Source organism: Cetorhinus maximus, chromosome 1 (genome assembly GCF_964194155.1).
Source record: "Cetorhinus maximus chromosome 1, sCetMax3.hap1.1, whole genome shotgun sequence".
Lineage (NCBI taxonomy): Eukaryota > Metazoa > Chordata > Chondrichthyes > Lamniformes > Cetorhinidae > Cetorhinus > Cetorhinus maximus.
In genome coordinates this window covers 139,649,501-139,673,764 of record NC_135879.1, presented here as the reverse complement: position 1 = coordinate 139,673,764, position 24,264 = coordinate 139,649,501, and the positions used below count along the sequence as shown (strand labels likewise).

Sequence of the window (24,264 nt, the reverse complement as noted above, 5' to 3'; positions counted from 1 at the left end):
ACATCTTCCACCCTATCACAGATCTTCCTTTTTGTTCTTTTTTCCACCAACACCCCTCCCCCATCCCCCGCCTCTCTTCTTGCTTAAAACCTATTACGTTTCTAAAATTTTTCAGGTCTAGTGAAAGGTCATCAACCTAAAATGATAGCTGTTTCTCAATCCATGGATGTTGCCAGACTGGCTGAGCATTTCCAATATTTTCTGTTATTATTTCAGATTTACGGCATCCACAGTATGTTGCTTTTGTACATTTTAGCGGCGCATGTTTAAAACCCACAGTAATTCATATTTCTGCCATTGGGATGATGGGGATGATGGAGAACATGGCGAGAACTTCAATTTTCAAGCAATGGTGTGATGAGGCATTTGTGATCTTTCTTAAAGCAGGGTCTCTAAGGCAGTGGGTTAGTATCCTATTAAATGGGTACAATAGAACAGCATTTCAAGCCTCATGTTTCTTATCTGGTAGCTGCATCTGTTGAAATTGATTAATTTTACTTCTAAAATCTAGTTCTTCATTTCTGGAAAAACTGTCATTTTTATGGATTAGACAAGTTTTTAAGCAATGCTGTAAAATATTTTTTGTGCATTTTTAGGAGCCTAAAGGCAGAAAACTTTATGCAAGGGATAATCCAACGGGAATACAGTGTTTACCAAGTAGTGTGTTTGCTTCAATAATTGACCCCTTTCTGTAGTAGGCTTCCTTGGGTACAAGTCACCCTCCAGCACCTTGTCCAAGTGGTCATAGTTCATATTTGATCTCAGGCTGTGAGTTGCAACAAGCTATTCAACCCAAGGGACATCACAGCTGAGCCCAGTGCTGTCCTTACCAAATATCCCCATACTGTTAGCTGTGGTTGCTTATTAACAATCCGGAAAGGATACCCTGGTAGAGTTTATTTTCCTGCCCTATCATAGGTACTGATTGAAGCTAATTGTAGGGTCACTGCTCCTTCTTCAGAGCTCTGAATAAGGGTCATATGGATGCGAATTGTTAACTCTAGTTCTCTCTCCACAAATGCTGTCATACTTGCTGGGTTTTTCCAGCATTTTCTGTTTTTCTTTCAGATTTCCAACATCCGCAGTATTTTGCTTTTATATTTATGTAGGGTCACTGCTGTTGTCCCAGCTAAGATCATCTAACTTGGAACAATTTGGAAGTTTCTATAAATATATTTATGCCGAAAAAAACAGCACTTTGTATAATTAATCACCCATTGCATATTAGAATTTAGGGTGCATTTACACTACATGTTATCAGTCAAAGCATAATCTAAGCTGGAATATAAGTGGGAGTGCTGCATTGTTGACAGTAATAACAAAATGTTATACTAAGCCCTGTCTTTGTTTAACTGTATACAAAAAATCCCATGGTGCTTTTATGAAGAAGACCAAGGAGTTACTTTGATGTCCTGACCAACATTTGTTCCTCAACACCACCAAGAAACCTAAATGATCATTTACAGCATTGCTGTTTGTGGAACATTACTGTGCACAACTTGGTAGTGCCATTTTTCTATAAAACAACAATTTAACAAATTGCCCATTGGTTATGAAGTGCTTTGAATATGATTGGTGCTTTATAAATGCAAACAGTATAGTTGAAGTGCAGATGTGGACTAAATCAAGTATTTGGGGCCCTAACCTCATGTCGGGAGGAGGAAGTTTTACTTTTTTTAATTACTTTTTTTTTAAGCTTTGCTCCAGAGTCAGGTTGAATCGTAACGATGCATTTCCACAACATAAAGTTAACATCAGTGTCCTGCATTGGTAAACTTGTGATGTAAATCACCCTTGAAGTACTTATATGTTTGTAGATTTTTTAAAATATTGTTGGTTATAAAGACAATAATTTGAACAAAGGATTGTGTTAAGCTGAAAATTCACCTTACTAAGCAAAAACAAATACAGCTAGTTTCCAAATTGTTCTTGTAAGTTAGTACAACCTATTCCCACTGCAATGTTGACATTTTAATATTATACCCTGAGTTTTTTTTAATTCGTTCATGGAATGTGGGCTTCGCTGGCTAGGCCAGCATTATTGCCCATCCCTAGTTGTCCTTGAGAAGGTAGTGTTGAGCTGCCTTATTGAACTGTTGCAGTCGGTGCGTTGTAAGTACACCCACAGTGCTGTTAGGGAGGGAGTTCCAGGATTTTGACCAAGCGACAGTGAAGGAAGGGCGATATATTTCCAAGTCAGGATGGTGAGTGGCTTGGAGGGGAACTTCCAGGTGGTGGTGCTCCTATGCACCTGTTGCCCATGTCCTTCTAGATGGTAGTGGTCGTGGTTTTGGAAGGTGCTGTCAAAGGAGCCTTGGTGAATTCCTGCTGTGCATCTTGTAGATGGTGTACACTGCTGCTACTGTGCGTCGGTGGTGGAGGGAATGAATGTTTGTGGATGTGGTGCCAATCCAGCGGGCTGCTTTGTCCTGGATGTTGTCAAACTTCTTGAGTGCTATGGGAGCTGCACTCATCCAGGCATGTGGGGAGTATTCCATCACACTCCTGACTTGTGCCGTGTAGATGGTGGACAGGCTTTGGGGAGTCAGGAGGTGAGTTACTCGTTGCACGATTCCTAGTCTCTGACCTGCTTTTGTAGCCACAGTATTTATATGGCTAGTCCAGTTTCATTTCTGGTCAATGGTAACCCCCAGGATGTTGATAGCGGGGGATTCAGTGATGGTAATACCGTTGAACATCAAGAGGTGATAGTTGGATTGTCTCTTGTTGGAGATGGTCATTGCCTGGCACTTATGTGGCACGAATGTTACTTGCCACTTGTCAGCCCAAACCTGGATATTGTCCCAGTCTTGCTGCATTTGGACATGGACTGCTTCAGTTTCTGAGGAGTCGTGAATGGTGCTGAATGTTGTGCAATCATCAGCGATCATCCCCACTCCTGACCTAATGATGGATGGAAAGTCATTGATGAAGCAGCTGAAGATGGTTGGGCCGAGGACGCTACCCTGAGGAACTCCTGTAGTGATGTCCTGGAGCTGAGATGACTGATCTCCAACAACAACAACCATCTTCCTTTGTGCTAGTTATGAATCCAACCAGCGGAGAGTTTTTCCTCTGATTCCCATTGATCTGTGATCAGTTTTATGAAAATTTGGAGGGGTGAACATATCCTTTTTAGTCTTGATTTTTTTCCAGATGTAAAATTACGATGAGAATTTAACACAATATTATATCTTGCATTTAACAGATTACCCTGATAGTTGTGTATAAATTTAGTTGTTGAGTACAGGGTATATAACTATTAAGTAAACAAATATCAAGTTGAAAGATTTGTTTCAATACATTGGATGTAGAAGAGAGGTTTCACACAGCCAAATTATACAGATTTCTCACAACCTGATGCCATTGTAGGACTCAGCTTTTCTAAAAGGTTACTTCTCGGATCTCCTCCCCAGTGGTTTTTTTTTTAGTTACAGTCTTCCTTTCGTATGTATTCTGCATGCATTGGATCAATTGCAAGTGGGAGGAAGAAAATTACAAGACACTCTTTTTAAACTCACTCCAGATTACTTTATATATCCCTTGTGTTCAAATATAATATACTTTGCTCAGATATCGCATGCTTCGTTATAATATTGATGCAGTTCATTAGGTTCTCCAACCCCCACCCTAATGCTTTTTTTATTGCAGCTGATTAAAAATGTGCATGTCTAACAGCTTTTAACTTTATACTGAAGTGTTGTGATGCTTTTCTGTCAGAGTGTTGGGTGCTTAAAATGCCTCAGTGAATTAGAACATAGTGCTGTGGCACTTCCCATGAACTTAGAACAAAATTCTTGGCTTCTGCTGCATCCTCAGTCAGCAGTGTGATAAGGGATTAAGTTATCCATTGGCTAATTGGGGCTGTTACATGGATTTTTTTTAAGGGCAGGTCCTCCATGACTAAATTCTCAATTGTTGTATACATTCATTCAGCAGTAGACTTTCAGAAAGCATTTGACAAGGTACTACATAAAGGGTTTGTTATTTAATGAAAATACTGAAGAAAAATGTAGCTTCGTGGATAGATGGGGGCAAGGTTACAGAAAGTAGTGTTTGGTTTATTCAGATTAGTATCCCCAAGGGATAGATGGTATTTTCCAAATGGAAAATGATTTTTATGTAAGCATATGACATGATATTGCAAGTGGATACCAAAATCCAGGCCATTTAAGCAATAAATGCAGGAGGACATAGATGAGCTAGTAGTGTGTAGAATAGATATCAAAAGCAATTGTACAGATAATTATCAAGTTTTATATGGGACGTGGGAGGGAATAACTGACAGGAAGTAAAACCTAAATGGTAAGATTCTTAAATGAGTACAGAAACAGATTTAAGGGTGTAAATGTATATATCATTAGAAATGCACGTAGGAACTTAAGAACAGCCTATCCTACCCTCAAGGCTATTTTGCCATTCAGTTACCTCATGACTTGATATGTACCTCAATTCTATTTACCTGCCTTTGTCCACTTGATACTCTTACCGAAGAAAATCAATCAATCTCAGTCTTAAAAATTACAATTGACCCAAAATCCATCCACAACTATTTGGACAAGGAAGTTTCAGATTTTTACTATCATTTGTGTGAAGAAGTGCTTCATTATTTCACTCTTAAATGAGCCAGCTCTAATTTTAAGTTTACATCCTCTTGTTCTGGATTTCCCCCGTAGGAGGGAATTGTTTCTAATCGAATTTTTTTATCATTTTAAACAACTTGATTAGATCACTTGTCAAATTTGTAAACTCAAGAGAATGTGAGCAAAAGCATTTCTGGATTTTGTATATAGGAACATTGAATATAAAAGCAAGAAAGTGATTTTGAATGTACAAATTTGAATTAAATTAGACTACAATTAAGAGTATTGTGTGCAATTCTGGGCATCCCATGATAAAATAGTACAGCCATGGAAAGGGTACAGTGAAGATTGACTAAAATTAATCTGAGAATGAGAGGTATTATGAAGAAACGTTTGAAAAAATTACTTAGCTCCTTGGAGAGATTAATAGAGGTTTTGAACATTATCAAAGATTTTCAGCTGGCTGGCAAAGAGGAACCAGGAAACATAGACTGAGCATTTCTGTAGAAGAACAAAGGGGGTTAGATATCCTTTGCATGTAATGGTCTCGATATACTTCAGCACAAATACCTAATGAAGCAGGCAATATGCAATTTAAAATGGAATTGGATAGAAATCATATTGTCTGCTTTTTTGAATTTAAAGCTTTCTATTCCTTTTTCTGCAGTTCATTCACAGAGTAATTGATGGTATTTGTGGACGTGCATTCCCCCGATTCCGGGATTATGGAAGCGTTTGGAGTCTGGTGGAATGGATGGAGGTCCTAGAGGAAACCTCCGCATTTGTGCAACATGCCATTGGCAAGCATTTGCCAGCTGAAGAGGTTGGTCTAAGCACTTTTTGAATATTAAAAAATTTTTGGCCCACACCTTGAACCATTTCTGCTCAATGCACTTCAGAATTGAGTATAATAGATCATTAAGTTTGAAAGACTGACCAGCCAACAATACTCTTTCGTTTGAGAACATTGAGTTAGTATTCAGATTAGCCAGACACCAATGTAAATAAAAATTGCTACGCTTTCTGCCAACTACTATATCTTATATCTGGTGTTTTAAGACAATACAGTTTTTAGAAACAATGGGTGAAATGGCTTGATGAGCTCATTTTTGGGAAGAGAAAAAGGACTTCGGAGAGTCACAGAATTGTTACAGTGCGGAAGGAGACATTTGGTCCTTCATGCCTGCGCTGGGTCTCTAAGTGAGCAATTCATTTAGTGCCATTCTCCCACCTTCTCCCTGTAACCCTGTACATTCTTCCTTTTCAGATAATAGTCTAATTCCCTTTTGAATGCTTTGATTGAACCTGCTTCCACCTCACTCTCAGGCAGTGCATTCCAGACCTTAACCACTCGCTGCGTGAAAAAAACATTCTCATATCACTTTTGCTTCTTTTGCTAAATACTTTAAATCTGTGCCCCCTCATTCTCGATCCATTCACTAGTGGGAACAATTTCTCCCTATATGCGCTATCCAGACACATTATGATTTTGAATACAAGGCGTAACCTCACTTAAAGTTTAAAATCTGGATTTTAAATGAACCATGGGTTTTCATAGGATTCAATTTTAAAGCCAGAGTTTGTTTTTTCCGAGTGACAAATGTCTGAAGGATGAAAGCAAAATACTGCGGATGTTGGAAATCTGAAATAAAAACAAAAAATGCTGGAAAAACACTCTGGAGAGAGAAACAGGGTTAACATTTTGTGTCTGTGTAACTTCTTCAGAGCTAAAGAGTAGAAATGTCTGAAGGAACCTATGTACAAATTGAGTACGGTACTGTATGTGCGCAATACTATGTAGTCCTAGCTGAAATAGCTTGCAAAATAAAATAAATCATTAAATGTAAAAGAAATACATGACATAACTTTTTAAAATTACACTCACCTCAAGTACAGTAATTTTAGATTGACTGGTTCCATCTAGTGGCAGAAGTTTCAGGAAGCTGCTAAAATCCTGAATTTACCTTCACTGACTAACTTCTGCCACTAGATGGAGGCCAGGACTTCAGTTCAGAACTGGAGCCAGGAGCGAAGTGAACAGCGAAGCCAGGAGCGGAGCAACTCAAAATAGGCTCTGATAAGAGCAGAAGGCGGGAGGCATGCTGGAGGGTGTAGGCAGGATAAAGAGCAACATTGGGGGGGTTGGAGGCAGGCCGGAGAGCAATGTAAGGGAGGCAAGGGCGGCAGTGGGGGATGGAAGAGGGACTGAAGGTGAGAACGGAAGGATTGTGGGAAAGGTTTTGAGTGCAGGCAGGCCACAGAAGAGGAAGTCTGTGGCATACGGCTTTAAAGTGAAACTGGCAACGTTAAATAGATATATGAACACAACTTCATTCACAATGTTAAAGTGAAACAACGTTAAGTGAGTCCATGTTAAGCAAGGACTTACTGGACCTCTATCAAATCTCCTCCCAGCCTTCTCTTCTCCAAGGAAAATAGCCCTAACTTCCCCAACATCTTCATAACTGAAGTTCGTCATCCCTGGAACCATTCACGTGAATCTTTTCTACACTCTCTCCAATGCCTCCACATCCTTCCTAAAGTGCAGCGCCCAGAACTGGATGCAGTACTCCAGCTGAGGCCGAATTAGTGTTTTATACAAGTTCAACATAACTTCCTTACCCCTCTATACTCTATACCCCTATTAAAAAAACCTAGGATACTGAATGCTTTATTAACTGTGATATCAACCTACCCTGTCACCTTCAATGACTTAGCACTTTATTATGATCCCAGCTGGTGTTACTACTGGACAAACCAGATCCCAGGTGGAACCCAGCTTGATAGATCCTAACTTGTATTTTTGTTTAGAAATGTGGAGAGTGACTACTGAACAGAGTCACAGGAGTTAGTCGATGAAGTTCTAACAAAAGAATAAAATGTTTATTAAACAAGAAAATATAAAATATATTACAATACTCCTTCACTCACAACTATAACTTTACAGATATATGCAGATTCGGAAGGATAGCACAAGTTACAAAAGCTACCTTATAACTTCATGTTCCCAGTAAGTACACATTCCATGTAAACCAATAGGCGATCCTGTGGTCAGGCACACCACACTCTCAAACCAGGTGACAGATGCCACCCCAAACAGATGCTATGGATTTCTCATCAACTCCTCCCCCCCCAGACCCTTGTCACCCCACGAGCCAACCGGCCTCACTGAGCCCCGTCTTTCATCCGAGGGTTTCCAGTCTCCACTTTTGAAGAACCCGCTTTGAAATCTTCTCCCAAATGACGCTTTCTCTCAAACGCCTTCTATAGGAGTCCATCTCCACAGTTTCAAACTCTCCTTCCAATGTTCCTCGCCCCCAAATCGCCACGTGCATTCAAGTTTTCTTCTACACACACACACTCAGTCGTGACAACAGAACACCACTGTTTCACATGCCCGTAGTAAAGAGTTACAGACCTTCGGCTGTCTCCTTGGATCTTCAGACTTCCCGCAAGCCTATTTTGCTTTAAGTCTGCATCCTGCTTTCTCCTTTTGAGCTTGGAGCCTTCTCTGCTTCTTACTTTCATTTCCACTGAACAGGATCTTGTTCCAGATTCCAGTTTTTCCTTTGACCAGAAGGTAATGTTGGGTCTTTCTTTTTTTTCCCTTTAGGACCTGCTCCCTGGTTTCTGGGGCCTTCTCCTATTCTTATGGGAAATCTGCTCTCTCTGCGGTTCCCTCTGCTGTCTCCAGCCTCTCCTGGCTTCAACTGAACTAAAATTGCTTTCTGTTTCTCCCCATCTCTGTGTGGGCCTCGGCAACAGCCCAGATTTTTCTACCTTGTGTTTGTTTTAACTCTCCTTCAAGAGTCATAAAACCTCGTTAGAATGCAGGCATCTTTTGAAGTGAAACGAACAATCAAGTTCCCCCCTTTCTTAACACACCAATACAGAAATACAAATTAAACTTAAAGCTAAAACTCATTCCTAACACTCAAATACAAATATAACTTCCTTAAACTGTCTCTAGTTCCTAACAATGTATAAACCCAGGTTTCTCTGTTCCCACACCTCCTTTAGAGTTGTGCCCTTTATTTCATATTGCCTTTACATGTTCTTCCTACCAAAATTAATTACTTCATGTTTCTCCTCATTGAACTTCATCTGCCACATGTCTGCCCATTCTACCAACTTGTCTAAGTTCTTTTGAAGTTCTACATTATCCTCCTCACAGTTCATGATGCTTCCACATTTTGTATCATCTGCAAATTTTGAAATTGTGCCCTGTACACTGGTTCCTAGGTCATTAATATATATCAGGAAAAGCAAGGGTCCCAACATTGACCCCTGGGGAACTCCACTATGAACCTTCCTCTAGCCAAAAAACATCCATTATCTGCTACTCTCTCTTTCTTGTTACTCAAGCCAATTTCATATCCATGTTGCTACTGTCCCTTCTATTCGATGAATTATAACTTTGCGCACAAGCCTGTTGTGTGGCACTGTATCAAACTCCTTTTGGAAGTCCATGTACACCACATCAACAGCATTGCCCTCATCAACCCTCTCCGCCACTTTTTCAAAAAACTCCAAGTTAGTTAAGCACAATGTTCCCTTAAATCCACGCTGGCTTTCCTTAATTAACCCCCATTTTCCCATGTGACTATTAATTTTTGCCTCAAGTTATTGTTTCTAGAAGTTTTCCCTCTACCAAAGTTAAACTGACTGGCCTGTTGCTGGACTTATCTTGACATCCTTCTTTGAAGAAGGGTGTAATGTTTGCAATTCTCCAATCCTCTGGCACCATCCCTGAGTTGAAAGAAGACTGAAAAAGTATGGCCAGTGCCTCTGCAACTTCCACTCTCACTTCCCTCCGGATCCTTGGATACATCTCATCTGGTCCTGGTGCGTTATCAACTTTAAGTACAGACAGCCTATCCAATACCACATCCTTATTAATTTTAAACCCTTCTATTGCCTCAGTTACCTCCCCTTTCACCAGAGCCTAGGTAGCATCTTCTTCCTTGGCAAAGACAGATGTAAAGTATTCACTTAATACCTCAGCTATGCCTGCTGCCTCCAGGCATAAATCCCTTTTTCGGCCCTGAATCAACCCTATTCCTCCTCTCACCACTCTTTTATTATTTATGTGCATGTAGAAGAGTTCAGGATTCCTTTTTATGTTGGCTTTTCATACTGCCTCTTTGCTTCTCTTATTTGGTTTTTCACCTCCTCTCTGAACCTTCAGCCTGGTTCTCAATTGTATTTCCTGCCTGACATAGAAACATAGAAAGTTGGCTTTCCTCCAGTTTATTTACTCTGGATTGTTCCTTGTCCTTTTCCATAGTCAGCATAAACTTATGATACAATGATCACTGTCCCCTAAATGTTCTGCCACTGACACGATCCACTTGGTCCCCTCATTCCCAAGAACAGGTCTAGTAGTGCCTCCTTTCCTGTTGGACTAGAAACATACTGCTGTAGAAAATTTTCCTGAACACACTGTAGGAACTCTTGTCCACCTCTGCCTTTTGCACTACTACTATTCCAGTCTATACTCTGATAATTAAAGAACCCATTATAATTTTTGCGCCTCATGGTAATTTCCATCCTTAGTTGGTGGCCTCTGGACACCACTGAGCAATGTAATTGTGTATTTTTTGTTCCTTAGCTCCAGCCAAATAGATTCTGCCTTGATCCCTCTGGGACATCCTTGTTCTCCAGCACTGCAGTGTTCTCCATAATCAATACGGCCACACTCCCCTTTTCATAAGAACCTAAGAAATAGGAACAGGAGTAGACCATTCGACCCCTCGAGCCTACTCCACCGTTCAATAAGATCATGGCTGATCATCTTGTGGTTCGATTTCCAACTTCCATCTAACCCCGATAACCTTTTATCCCTTGCCTAACAAGAATCTATCTACCTCTGCCTTAAAAATATTCAATGACCCCGCTTCCACCACCTTCTGAGGCAGAGAATTCCAAAGTCGCATAACCCTCAGAGTAAAAAATTTTTCCTCATCTCTGTCCTAAAAGTGCGACCCCTAATTTTAAAACAGTGCCCCTAGTTCTGGACTCACCACAAGACAAAACATCCTTTCGACATCCACCTTGTCAAGGCCATTCAGGATCTTGTATGCTTCAATCAAATCACCCCTCACTCTTCCAAACTCAAGTGAAAACAAGCCCAGTCTGTCCAACCTTTCCTCATGAGACAGCCCACTCATTCCAGGGATCAATCTAGTAAACACCCTTTGAACCACCTCCAATGCATTTACATCCTTAAATAAGGAGACCAAAACTACACACAGTATTTGAGGTGCAGTCTCACCAATGCCCTGTATAACTGAAGCATAACATCCTTACTTTTATGTTCAGTCTCTCTCGTAATAAAGGATAGCCTTCCATTAGCCTTAATTACTTGCTCTACCTGCATACTAACTTTTTGTGACTCGTACTAGAACACCCAGATCCCTCTGCACCTTAGAATTATGCAGCCATTCGCCATTTAAGTAGTACTGTGCTGTTTTGTTCTTCCTGCCAAAGTGAACAACTTCACATTTTCCAACGTTAAACTCCATTTGCCAGATCTTTGCCCACTCATTCAACCTACCTATATGCATCTGCAAATTACTCATGTCCTCTTCACAACATACTTTCCTACCTACCTTTGTGTCATCTGGAAATTTAGCTACCATGTCTTCACTCTCCTCATCTAAGTCATTGATGTAAATCATAAAAAGTTGAGGACCCAGTACAGACCTTTGTGGGACCCCACTTGCCACATCCTGCCAATCAGAAAAAGACCCATTTATGCATACCCTCTGCTTTCTGCCAGCCAGCCAATCTTCTATCCGTGCTAATATGTTATCCACTACACCATGTGCTTTTATTTTCCGTAATAATCTTTGATGTGGCACCTTATCAAATGCCTTCTGGAAATCCAAGTACGGTATGCTTGAAGGCTCCCCTTTATCCACCGCATGTTACTCCTTCAAAAAACTCCAATAAGCTAGTTAAACATGATTTTCCTTTCACAAAACCATGCTGACTCTTCCAAATTGCCTTGAGCTCTCTTGCGTGCCCAGCTATAACCCCCTTAATGATCGATTCTAATAACTTCCCCATGACAGACGTCAAACTAATTGGCCTATAGTTTCTGTTTTCTGCCCCCCTCCCTTCTTGAATATAGGGGTGATATTTGCTACTTTCCAATCTGATGGAACCTTTCCAGAATCGAGCGAATTTTGGAAAATGAACACCAGTGCATCAACTACCTCATTAGCCACCTCTTTTAAGACCCTAGGATGTAGTCCATCAGGACCCAGAGACTTGACAGCCTGCAGCTGCATCAATTTGCTCGGTACCATATCCCTAGTGATTTCAATTTCACCAAGTTCCTTTCTCCTGTTCACCACCTGATTTGCAGCTATTAGTGGAATGTATTTTGTATCCTCCGTAGTGAACACAGAAGCAAAATATTTGCTCATTACTTCCACCATTTCCTTATTATCTACTATTAACTCCCCATTCACTTACTCTTTTCCATTTCAGGTACCTTTTTTTAACATTTTAAAAAATTTCTATCTAGCTTCCTCTCATACTCTAATTTCTTTCTCCTGATTAACCTTTTAGTCATTCTTTTCTGTTCCTTATGTTCTGTCCAATCATCTGTCCTGCCACTCATCTTTGCAGATTGTATGCTTTTTCCTTAAGTTTGATGCTTTCCTTAACATTTCTAGTTAACCAAGGATGGTAGGTCCTCCCCTTGGAATTTTTCTTTATAGTAGGAATGTACTTATTCTAAATACTCTGAACTATCCCCTTAAATGTCTGCCACTGCTTCACCATTGATCTATCCTCTAGCTTAGTTTCCCAGTTCACTTCCGATAGCTCAGCTTTCATCCTCACATAGTTGTCCTTATTTAAGTTTAAGATACTAGTCCTAGACCCGCTCTTCTCCCTTTCAAACCGGAAGTAAAATTCAATCATATTGTGGTCACTGCTACCTAGGGGTGCCTTTCCTCTGAGGTCATTATTTAATCCTGTCATGTTACACAATACCAAATCTAATATAACCTGCTTTCTGGTTGGTTCCAGAACATGTTGCTCTAAGAGACTATCTTGAAAGCATTCTAAGAGCTCCTCATCCAGGCCACTACTGCCAATCTGATTTTTCCAGTTTATGTGTAGATTAAAATCACCCATGATTATTGCCGTGCCTTTATCTCAAGCATACAATATTTTCTCTTAAATACTTGGCTACTGTTAGGGAGCTTGTAGACCACTCCCACGAATGACTTATTTCCCCTACTATTCCTCCTCTCCACCCAAACCGATTCTACATCCTGATCTCCTGAACCAAGGTCATCTCTAACTAAGGCACCAATGCCCTCTTTGATTAACAATGCTACCACTCCACCTTTACCTAGCTTCCTATTCTTCTTGAACGTCAATATTAAGGACCCAATCATGGTTGTCCAGCAGCCACATTTCTAATTGCTACTAGATCATATTTATTTAATTTAATGTGGGCCATCAATTCATTTACTTTGTTATGAATGCTGTGTACATCTAGTCTTGACTGTTGATGTATTCTTGGGGTTTTTTTCACTCTCTCCCTTCTTGCCATTCTCTGACCCTGTTCTGCCCTTCTTTGAGCCAGGTCTCTGTTATCATCATAATATCATATTTCCACTTGGCAGTCTGTGCCTGTAACTCACCAATCTTATTCACCACACTCTGTGCATTCACATGCATGCACAGTAACCCTGATTTAAGGGAGTGACGAGGTGTTGGCAGGCTTAAAAGTGGACAAATCTCCAGGTCCGGATAATTTGTGTCCCAGACTGCTGAGGGAGGCAAGGGAGGAGATCGCAGGGGCTCTGACCCAAATTTTTAATTCCTATCTGGCCACAGGGGAGGTGCCAGAGGACTGGAGAACAGCTAATGTGGTTCCGCTATTTAAGAAGAGTTGTAGAGATAAGCTAGGGAACTACAGGCCAATGAGTCTCACGTCAGTGGTAGGGAAACTATTGGAGAAATTTCTGAAGGAGAGTATCTATCTCCACTTGGAGAAGCAAGGTTTGATCAGGGATAGTCAGCATGGCTTTGTCAGAGGGAGGTCATGCCTAACAAATTTGATTGAATTTTTTGAGGAGGTGACCAGGTATGTAGATGAGGGTAGTGCAGTTGATGTAGTTTATATGGATTTCAACAAAGCCTTTGACAAGGTCCCACATGGGAGACTTATAAAGAAGGCAAAGGCACATGGGATACAGGGTAATTTGATAAGGTGGATTCAAAATTGGCTTAATTGTAGGAGGCAGAGGGTGATGACAGAAGGATGCTTTAGTAACTGGAAGCCAGTGTCAAGTGGCGTACCACAGGGATCTGTGCTCGGTCCCCTATTATTTGTCGTTTATATAAACGACATAGATGACTATGTCGGGTGTAGGATTAGTAAGTTTGCGGATGACACAAAGATGGGCCGAGTGGTTAACAGTGAGGTTGAGTGTCTTGGGCTACAGGAAGATATAGACAGGATGGTCAAATGGGCAGATAAGTGGCAGATGGAATTTAACCCTGAAAAGTGTGAGGTGATACACTTTGGAAGGAGTAATTTGACAAGGAAGTATTCAATGAACGGCATGGCACTAGGAAGTTCTGAGGAACAAAGGGACCTTGGCGTGTGTCCATAGATCTCTGAAGGCAGAGGGGCATGTTAGTGGGGTGGTGAAAAAGGCATATGGGACACTTGCCTTTATCAATCAAGGCATAGATTACAAAAGTAGGGAGGTCATGTTGGAGTTGTATAGAACCTTGGTGAGGCCACAGCTGGAGTACTGTGTGCAGTCCTGGTTGCCACATTCTAGGAAGGATGTGATTGCACTGGAGGGGGTGCAGAGGAGATTTACCAGGATGTTGCCTGGGATGAAACATTGAAGTTATGAACAGAGGTTGGATAGACTTGGGTTGTTTTCGTTGGAGCAGAGAAGACTGAGGGGCGACCTGATCAAGGTGTACAAGATTATGAGGGGCATGGACAGGGTGGATAGGGAGCAGCTGTTCCCCTTAGTTGAAGGGTCAGTCACAAGGGGACATAAGTTCAAGGTGAGGGGCAGGAGGTTTAGGGGGGATGTGAGGAAAAACTTTTTTACCCAGAGGGTGGTGACGGTCTGGAATGCACTGCCTGGGAGGGTGGTGGAGGCGGGTTGCCTCACATCCTTTAAAAAGTACCTGGATAAGCACTTGGCATGTCATAACATTCAAGGCTATGGGCCAAGTGCTGGTAAATGGAATAAGGTAGGTAGGTCAGGTGTTTCTCATGTGTCAGTGCAGACTCGATGGGCTGAAGGGCCTCTTCTGCACTGTGATCCTGTGATTTAAACTTTATTACTTTCCCCCTTACCCACCTATTAACTTACTTTTCCTTATTCTAGTGCTATCTATTTCTACCAATATTCCGTACACCTTGGTATACCTGTTTGATATTATCTTCTGGTTCCCACACCCCTCCCAAGTTAGTTTAAATCTTCCCCAATAAAACCAGCAAATCGCCCGGCAAGGAGCTCAGTCCTGGTTCTATTTAGGTGCAACTCGTCTAGCCTGTACAGGTCCCATCTTCCCCAGAGCTGGTTCCAATGTCCAGAGAATCTATAACCCTCACCATCATTCCAGTCATGCATTCATCTGCTTTATCCTCCTATTTCTATACTCACTTGTGCGTAGTACTGGGAGTAATCTGAAGATTACTACTTTTGAGGTCCTGCTTGGTAATTTCCTACCTAGCCCCTAAATACTGACTGCAGGACCACAGCCCTCTTCCTGCTAATTTGTTCATTCCAATGCAGACCATGATTGCTGGCTGTTCATCCCCCCCCCACCTCCTCTGTGCTCTGCAGCCACTCAGTGACATCCTTGACACTCGCACCAGGGAAGCAACACACCGTGCTGGAAGGTCCCATTAGATTGGAAGATAGCAAATGTTATTCAAAAAGGGAGGGAGACAGAAAGCAGGAAACTACAGGCCAGTTAGCTTAACATCTCTCATAGGGAAAAAGTTAGAAGCTATTATTAAAGAAGCTATAGCAGAGCAGTTGGATAAATTCAAGGTAATCAGGCAGAGTCAACATGGTTTTGTGAAAGGGAAATCATGTTTAACCAACTTATTGGAGTTCTTTGAGAAAGTAACATGTTCTGTGGATGAAGGGGAACCGGTGGATGTACTGTATTTAGATTCCCGGAAGGAATTTGATAAGGTGCCACATCAAAGGCTATTACAGAAAATAAAAGCTCACAGGGCAGAATTTTTTGCTCAGCATGCGGGTGGCACCCAACTGGCTCGAACGTGAAATAACACGTGATGACAGCGAGCGAGCGTCCCGATGTCATTGCACTTGCGCGATATTTCAGGCAGCGGGTGCGCACAACAGTTGGCAGCACGCCCGCAACAATTAAAAGACTTGTTAAGGCCATTAACATTGTAATTAACAGAGATTTTTCGCTGCCCGTTCAATGTAACGGTTGGCGGGCAGGTGAATTGGCCAGGCGGCCTTGCCTTCTTGAGGAAACCTCATGCAAGGGTGGGATGAGGTTTCTGATATTAACTTAAAAAAAATAAAAATGTTTGGACAGATATTTCATCATCCATATGTTCAGGTGACTGATTCTGGTGCGTGGACACTTTTTTTGGCATTTTAAAATCTTTATTGCTTTTGAATTCTTCAGTTCCCCGAGGCAACTCTCTGCTTTCAGGGAACTTACTTTCCGCGCTCCCCACACCCACGCTGACTTCAGCGCTCACCCTCTTCCCACCCCCACCCTGGCAGCGTTGAGCATTTTAGCATGCCTTTCACCCTGGCTGGCCGTTAATTGGCAGCCAGCATGAAATCCCAGTTGGAGGCCGATCTTGATCGGCGGTCCATTCCCCGACCGTTTCTGACCTGCCCACTGTGGGCACCTACCGAACTAAAAATCCTGTCCATGGTATAGGGGGTAACATATTGGCATGGATAGAATATTGGCTGCTAAGCAGAAAGTAGGCATAAATGGGTCTTTTTCAGGTTGGCAAGATGTAACGAATGGTGGACCACAGGGATCAGTGCTGGGACCTCAACTATTTACAATTTATATAAATGGCTTGGATGAAAGGATGTATGGGATGGTTGCCAAATTTGCTGATGTCACAAAGATAGGTAAGAAATTCAGTTGCGAAGAGGACATATGGAGGCTACAAAAAGATATAGATAGGTTAAATAAGTGTGCTAAGATCTGGCAAATGGAGTATAATGTGGGAAAATGTGAAATTGTCCATTTTGGCAGGAAGAATAAAAGAGAAGCATATTATCTAAATGGTGAGAGATTGCAGAGCTCTGAGATGCAGAAGGATCTGGGTGTCTTAGTACATGAAGTGCATGAGGCTAGTGTGCAAGTACAGCATGTAATTAGGAAAGCTAATAGAATGTTATGCAAGGGGAATTGAATACAAAAGCAGGGAGGTTATTCTTCAGTTATACTGAGCACTAGTGGGACCACATCTGAAGTACTGTGTACAGTATTGGTCACCTTATTGGAGGAAGGGTGTAAATGCGTCGAAAGCAGTTCAGAGAAGGTTTACCAGACTAATACTTGGAATGGGTGGGTTGCCTTATGAGGAAAGGTTGGACAGATTAGGCTTGTATCTGCTGAAGCTTAGAAGAGTAAGAGGTGACTTGATTGAAACATATAGGATCCTGAGGGGTCTTAACAGGGTGGATGTGGAGAGGATGTTTCCTCTTGTGGGAGAATCTGGAACTAGGGGTCGCTGTTTAAAAATAAGGGGTTGCCCATTTAAAACGGAATTGAGACGAAAATTTTTCCCTGAGGGTCATGAGTCTTTGGAACTCTCTTCCTGAAAAGGTGGTGGAAGCAGAGTCTTCAAATATTTTTACGGCAGAGGTGGATAGATCCTTGGTAAGCAAGGGGGTGATACGTTATCGGGGGTAGGCGGGATACAGATTTGAGGTGACTATCAGATCAGCGACGATCTTCTTAAATTGTGGAGCAGGTTCGATGGGCTGAATGGCCTATTCCTGCCCCTTGTTCGTATGTATGTTTGTATGTTCGTATTCACCTCTGTGTTCGCATAAACACATAGCTATTCTCTTAACTATCAAACAACCTATCATTATTGCTCTTCTTGCCTTCCTTGTATCCACGCTGTACAGTTCAGTCACCTGTGGTGCCATAGACTTGGCTCTGGTTACACTCCCCAGATAAACCATCACTCATTAGTATTCAGTACTGAATACTGGTTGGAGAACGGGATGCACTCAGGGGATTCCTGCAGTACCTGCCTGTGCCTTTTTGACTGTCTGGTGGCCACCCATTCTCCCTCTCCCTGTGTACTCTTTAAGCTGCATGGTGACCACATCCATAAACATGCTATCTCCGAAGCTCTTAACCTCACAGATGCACTGCAGGGCGCCAGTTGCTGCTCAAGTTCTGAAACCTGGAGCTCAAGCTACTGCAACTGGCGACACTTCTGTACAAATGGTTATCCAGGATATGGGAAGTATCCTACATAGCACAGGATATGCATTCTAGAAGTCGGAGTAGCCCTCCCATTTCTCTATTTATTAATAAAATTCGCTACTGCTAACTTTACCAATAGTAATGCACCTTACAACTAAACCTTGCTAATACTGATAAATCCTACTAATAGTTAATACACCTTGCTAGTAGTAATAAACCTTACTTAAAAATAAAAGATAAGAATTGCCAGCTATTCACTTGGTACTTATTATTAATACTTAATATTGTTATGGCACAGCGGATGGTAAATGCCGAGCTGCTCAAATCCCGGAGGGAAATTTGAAACAGCTGCCAAAATGGTTTTTGCAATTTGTTCAGCACCTCTGAACTCCCGCTGGCTTTTAGCCCTGCTCAGCTGCTCTGAATTCTTGCTTTCTCTGGCTGGTTTTTTGCCCTTCTCAGCTCCTCTGTTGTCCATCCCTTTTGTCGCTGTGCTTCTGAGCACAATAGTTTTCTGAATATTGTTGAAGGTGATGTATTTTTTTAAAATAACTTCATGGCCTCCACCAGGGATCAAACCTGGAGCCTGATTTACATGGTTTTGTAACAAACCCTGTGATGAGTTTTGTGCTTATAGTCACACTTCCTAATATCCCCTGTATGTTGTTGTTTTTGTACCCGATTCACCCTAACAAGACCGGTAAACTAATCTTGAATTTCCCCATATTTATAACTCTTGCGCCTTTTCAATTTAAATATATTTTAGCGTTTCAAATATACATTTTCGTAAACAGAGAACCAAGGTAGGTTATAGCACAAAAGGAAACACTTTGGCCTATCTAGGCCGTGCCAGCCCATTACTGGGACAGCTTTAGGCTAATCCCACTAGTCTGCTCTCTTCCCCCAGCCTTGCATTTTCTTCTGCTTCAAATATTAAAGTATTGGATAGTTAGAATTTCTTGGGCATAAAACGGCTTTGAATTTAGAGTAAACTAGTTAGTCTCAATTTTCACATTTAAAAGATATGAAAGTCGTTTATAGTCTCACCTGGTATATTAATTGAACTTGTGTGTTTATAGATGATATGAAGGCAATCATTATTCTTGAAATCAGCTGTGCGCTCACTAAAAGTGTCTTGAATCTGAAACATAAACAGTGCATCAAAACCTCTTGTACTCGGAATAATATGACTGGATTTTTGTTTTTGTGTTAGATTCTCCAGCTGTTGGATGGATTGAGTGTACCCCATCAAGAAGCAGTACTTAACTGTTTAAAAGGAAGAAAGGAGGAGCTCAAGTCAGCCTTAATTGAGAAAACAAATGCTGTGTCATCTGCTCAACTACGGGATTTTGATTGGCAGCTAAAGGTATAGGATTAAATGGATCCTATCTAGAGGGCCAATATACTATCGGCATTTTTAAGCTAAGATTTCTCCACTGTCACCACAATAATGTGTCCCTCGAATTGTATTCATTACTTCAAATCAAACTTTTAGTGCAATATTTAAATTACTCCCCTAACCAGAGTCGCAAACAACATTCTCCGTAACTGCATTATCCATCTCACCCTCCATAACCTTTAACAGGGTCGATCACAACATAACTTCCAACAATACCTCTTTGAAATGAAAGACTTGCATTTATATAATGCCTTTCTGGGCAACCCAAATTGCTTTACAACTAATGAAGTACTTTTTGAGGTTTGATCAGTGTTTTAATGTAGGAAATTTGGCAACCTATTTACTCCCACAAATGACAATAAAGTAAATGATCAGATAATTTGTTTTGTGTGTTAGTTAAGGAATGCTAACCATGATACCATGAGAGCTCCCTTGCTCTTCTTGGAATAGTGCCATGGGATATTTTGCATCCACCTGAGAGGACAGTTAAGGCCCCTTCTTATCTGAAAAATGGCATCTCCCAAAAAGCAGCATTCCCCTAGTATGACACCGAGATGTCAGCCTAGATTATTAGCACCAGTGTCTGCAGTGGGATTTGAACTGAGAACTTATTGACATGGAAGCAAGGGTGCTCCATGGCTCAGTTGGCCTGCCCTTGGTTTTAACCTTACTTATTTCATCGTAGAGCAATTTTTCTCTTTCCAACCATGTATTTCAGAATCTTCAAGGATTATCCTAAACGCTCTTCTTCCCTTTTGTTCTGCTCATTGCAACATCATTGTGCCCTATGTGTGCACCACCTCCTCAACTCCTCCACTGTCTCTTAGCTGCCAGATTGGTTGTCTAATATCCAGTCTTGGATGAACCTTAACTTCATCCAGCAAAATGATGGAAAGACTGAAGACACTGCCTTTGGCTTCGACCACAATCACTGCTCCCTTGTCATTAATCCCACCCACTGTGGTCATTGGAGAGCTGAGTTTCCAACCTAATCTGCTCCTTCATAAAGTACCTGTGCTTCACTGTCTCCCTCTCATTTCATCGGCTGCTGACATCCTCACTTGTGCTTTTATCACTTTCAGACTCGATTACACCCATGCCACCTTTTGCCTCCCAAACTGCATTCTCTATAAACTCTGAGTTTGCAGTGGCTTTACCTGCCATTGCCTCTGTAACTTCCTCTGATCCTGTATCAACCCTTCACCTTCTAATACGCTTTTCTTCTGACTCTGACCTCTTTTGCATTTCCTTTTTGTCCCATCATTGGTGCCAAGCTTTCAGATATCTAGGACTCACTTTGGAATTCTCTCCCTAAACTTCTTCACTTCTCCACCTACTTTTTATCTTTTTAAAACCTGTCGCTTTGATCATTCCCCCTAATTTCTTCTTGATTTTGTATTGGTTTTCCTCATGCTTCAGTGAAAAAGCCCCTGCTATTGCGAGCACAATTTGGCACAACCTCTCTAACTCAAATTTCTAATACCCAAAATGAGTTTTAAATAAAATTTTAAAATAATTACTTAAGTATCTTCAAAATTATGAGGGGTTTTGATAGAGTAAGTAGGAAGAAACTGTTTCCTCTTGCAGGTGGGCCAATAACCATAGGGCACAGATTTAAGAAAATTGACAAAGGACCATTAGGAGATGAGGATTTTTTTTTTAACGTGATGTGTTATGATCTGAAATGCACTGCCTGAAATTGTGAAAGCAGATTCCATAATAATTATTAAAGAAAAGTTGGATAAACACTTAAAATAGAAAAACGTTGCAGCACTATGGGGAAAGAACAGGTGAGTGGAATTAATAGTTTTTACAAGAACTAGCACAGGCATGATGGACTGATTTGCTACCACCTGTGCTGTATGATTCTGTTCTGTAATGGGATTAAATATTGAATAATTCAATACACAATACACAATTGAATTATGTGTCTGTTTAATATCTTATATTAAAGTTTCCACTTGGTGACCCTGGGCTTGATGTTTTTGCTTAGAATGGTGAATATTAGCTGAAGGCCGTTCTTGCAGTCTTAACTGCAGTGTGCTCAATTGCCCACGGTATATTAATAGAATTTAAGCTAATCAATGATAGAATGCTTCTATTTCAACATGCTACAAAATTTGGAGAAAAGCTGAAGGATAAAATTTAGAAACTTTATTGAGGACCTTTTCCCACCTCTCTTGCATTGCCCTATCTTTAACCCTGCTTGTCCAGAATCCTGCACTTGGACGTGGCTTAGAGGGCAACGCCAAGGGAGATTGACAAGTACTTTCTAAACTTCAAACGCATGCACACATACCTGTGTACACACACATAACTGCATACGCACCTGATTATCATCTTGTTTCGTGGTGGTTAGTACACCTAATTGCTGCCCCTAGTCTGCAACACAGGCTGGAGAAGAGAAGGAGGGGCACATAGCAACTGCCTCAGGAATCAGCCCCAAAATTGTAACAAAGAGTTTTTGTAAATAAATCTACAAACTAGTGTTGCCAGACTTAGGACTGAGTCAGTTCTGAACAAGTTACTTTTTGAATTGTTGGATAGTGCTAAAAGTACCCTAATCATTACAGATTACAGTTGGTTTAGATTGCAAAGGAACTGACATTACTTGGAACTCGAAGCTATATAGTGAAACTGTACAGTTTGAGTAAATCTAAATTAATCTAGTATTGATCAATGACAGAATGTATTACAGCAAGAATGTTTCCGTGTATATCATCAGAATTTAAAAGAGCTGTGACTTAATTGCTTTGAAATAATGGGGACTGAAAATACTGCTGTTATGCTTGAGAAAAATGGAAAGGCAGCCAGTTGTATTTAATAAATTTAGCTTCTCCAGTGAGCCAATGAAGAAAGTTTTTGTGTTGCAGAATAAGTGTAGTTTAAACATTTTTTTTGAATGTACCTTGGTTGAGAGCAGGAATGAGCTGTACAGCAGGAGGTTGATAATTGCAAGCACAATTGATCTTCCCTAGAAAACTCAGGAAAGATGTGGAAAGCAAATATTGTGTGTGAAAAGAAAACAGCATGGGGACCAGGGACTATCTGAATAGTGAACAAATGAGGTTTGCAATCAACAGAGCATATTCTTGCAGATACTTCAGCAGCAGAGTTCAAATGTTACCCATTCCCAAGAAGCCTAAGTGGACTGTAATAAAATAAAAAGTATTGTCTTTTTCTTATAAAAAGTTCAGCAGGCCTAGCAGCATATGTGGAGAGAATAACAGAGTTAACGTTTCGAGTCCAAATGACCCTTCTTCAGAGCGCTGCAGAAGGGTTATACGGACTCGTAATGTTAACTCTGTTTCTCTCCACAGATGCTGCTAGACCTGCTGAGTTTTTCCAGCATTTTCTGCTTTTGTTTCAGATTTCCAGCATCCACAGTATTTTGCTTTTGTCTTTTTCTTTACTTTTCTATCCATTTTTTTATATCTTAAACCAATGTGTACTTTAACACTAACATGACAAAGCTGCTTGTTTTATTAGGCAGCAAAACAAGTACAAGAAATTTCCATTTTATAAGCTAGCACGACCTAGGTGCAGTTGTTTAAGTGAATACTTAGTGTTTCTTTTATTTCATTTTCACAAGGAATTGTATGCTATTTAACCTTTAGATTGCTGGAACTTTTAAATGGTCAATTAAGTAGCTCAAGTACTGATGCATGCCTACTGTATGAAGTGTTTTGGATATTTGTACAGGAAGCATGTGCAGAATATGGGTAATCCACTAGTTTCCTTCCATGAGTAAAGGGCAATATTCAAACAATATTTTAGATTCAATCAAGTGAATAAAACCAAAGGGGAGGTTCAAACTTGAATTTACAAAGTTCACTTAGCTTTTTTTAATTGCAGTTACCTCTGTCGAGTGATAAGATTGCCTTTCTTCAAACACCACTGCTGAATCTTGACCTTGATGTTAGGGAAAATGGAGTATTGAAGCCGGTTTCCATTGAGATGGACAAAGAAGAGTTGCAAACCCTCATCCACTCTCTGGAGGCAGCAAATAAGGTAATTATTACATACTTGAGTCTGCATCTATATCCTGCCTAATAATTCTTCATTTTTTTCCGCAATTTGCTTATTTTCTGAAAGTGGCGACTTGTGTTGAAGTTGAGGCACACAGGCACCAACGGATTTTGTGCCGCTCCCCTACTGGCCATTCTCATGTGAATCTAGTAGTAAATGTTAGTAAACTGTATTTCCAAGAGAGGAGATGCAATACAATGTATAATTCTTGCCTGAAATCTGGACTATTATTTTTGTTAAATGTAAATATATTTAAAAGGACATGCACCAGTCCTTCATGTTTTTATTATTTTATGGAATGTGGACATTGTTGGCTAGGCCAGCATTTGTTGTCCATCCCTAAGTGCCCTTGGTGAGTCACCTTCTTAAACCTGTGAAGTCCATGTTGTCAAGACGACAGGAAGCTTGTGACTGAGTGAAATCTACCTACATCTTCAGCTAACTACAGACATATTGAACTGTTTAAAGAAGACCTGTTTTAAAAAAAAAGAAAAGAAACTGATCAGAAAATGGCTGCCACGAGTCACCTGATGTCTGATATTGTAAGTTAACTACTTTGCTGGAAATTTTCTATATCAATTACACTGCAGACCTATTGCATGGAATTTCATACCTGGGGGGCTTCAGGATCCACTTCAAACAGGGTCTCATTTAAAAGGAAGGCATTAAAAATGCAAAGTGCTAGACTTCGATCAGCTGAAGGTCTATCAAGACAATGGAAACTGCTAAGCAGCCAGATACTCATTAGACATTCAAAACCCCTGTGGAAGATGAAATAACCTTATCTCCTGTTGA

The 24,264-nt window shown here is 40.8% G+C and overlaps 1 protein-coding gene across 1 annotated transcript in view; it reads left to right on the top strand.

The window, feature by feature from the left end:
• Positions 1-24,264, top strand: part of commd8 (COMM domain containing 8) — a 38,789-nt gene that overhangs the window by 5,209 nt on the left and 9,316 nt on the right. Inside the window, exons 2-4 of the mRNA XM_078547285.1 lie at positions 5,251-5,406; positions 19,255-19,407; positions 23,296-23,451. Of these exons, the coding sequence (XP_078403411.1) occupies positions 5,251-5,406; positions 19,255-19,407; positions 23,296-23,451 (465 nt within the window). The remainder of the gene's footprint in view (positions 1-5,250; positions 5,407-19,254; positions 19,408-23,295; positions 23,452-24,264) is intronic.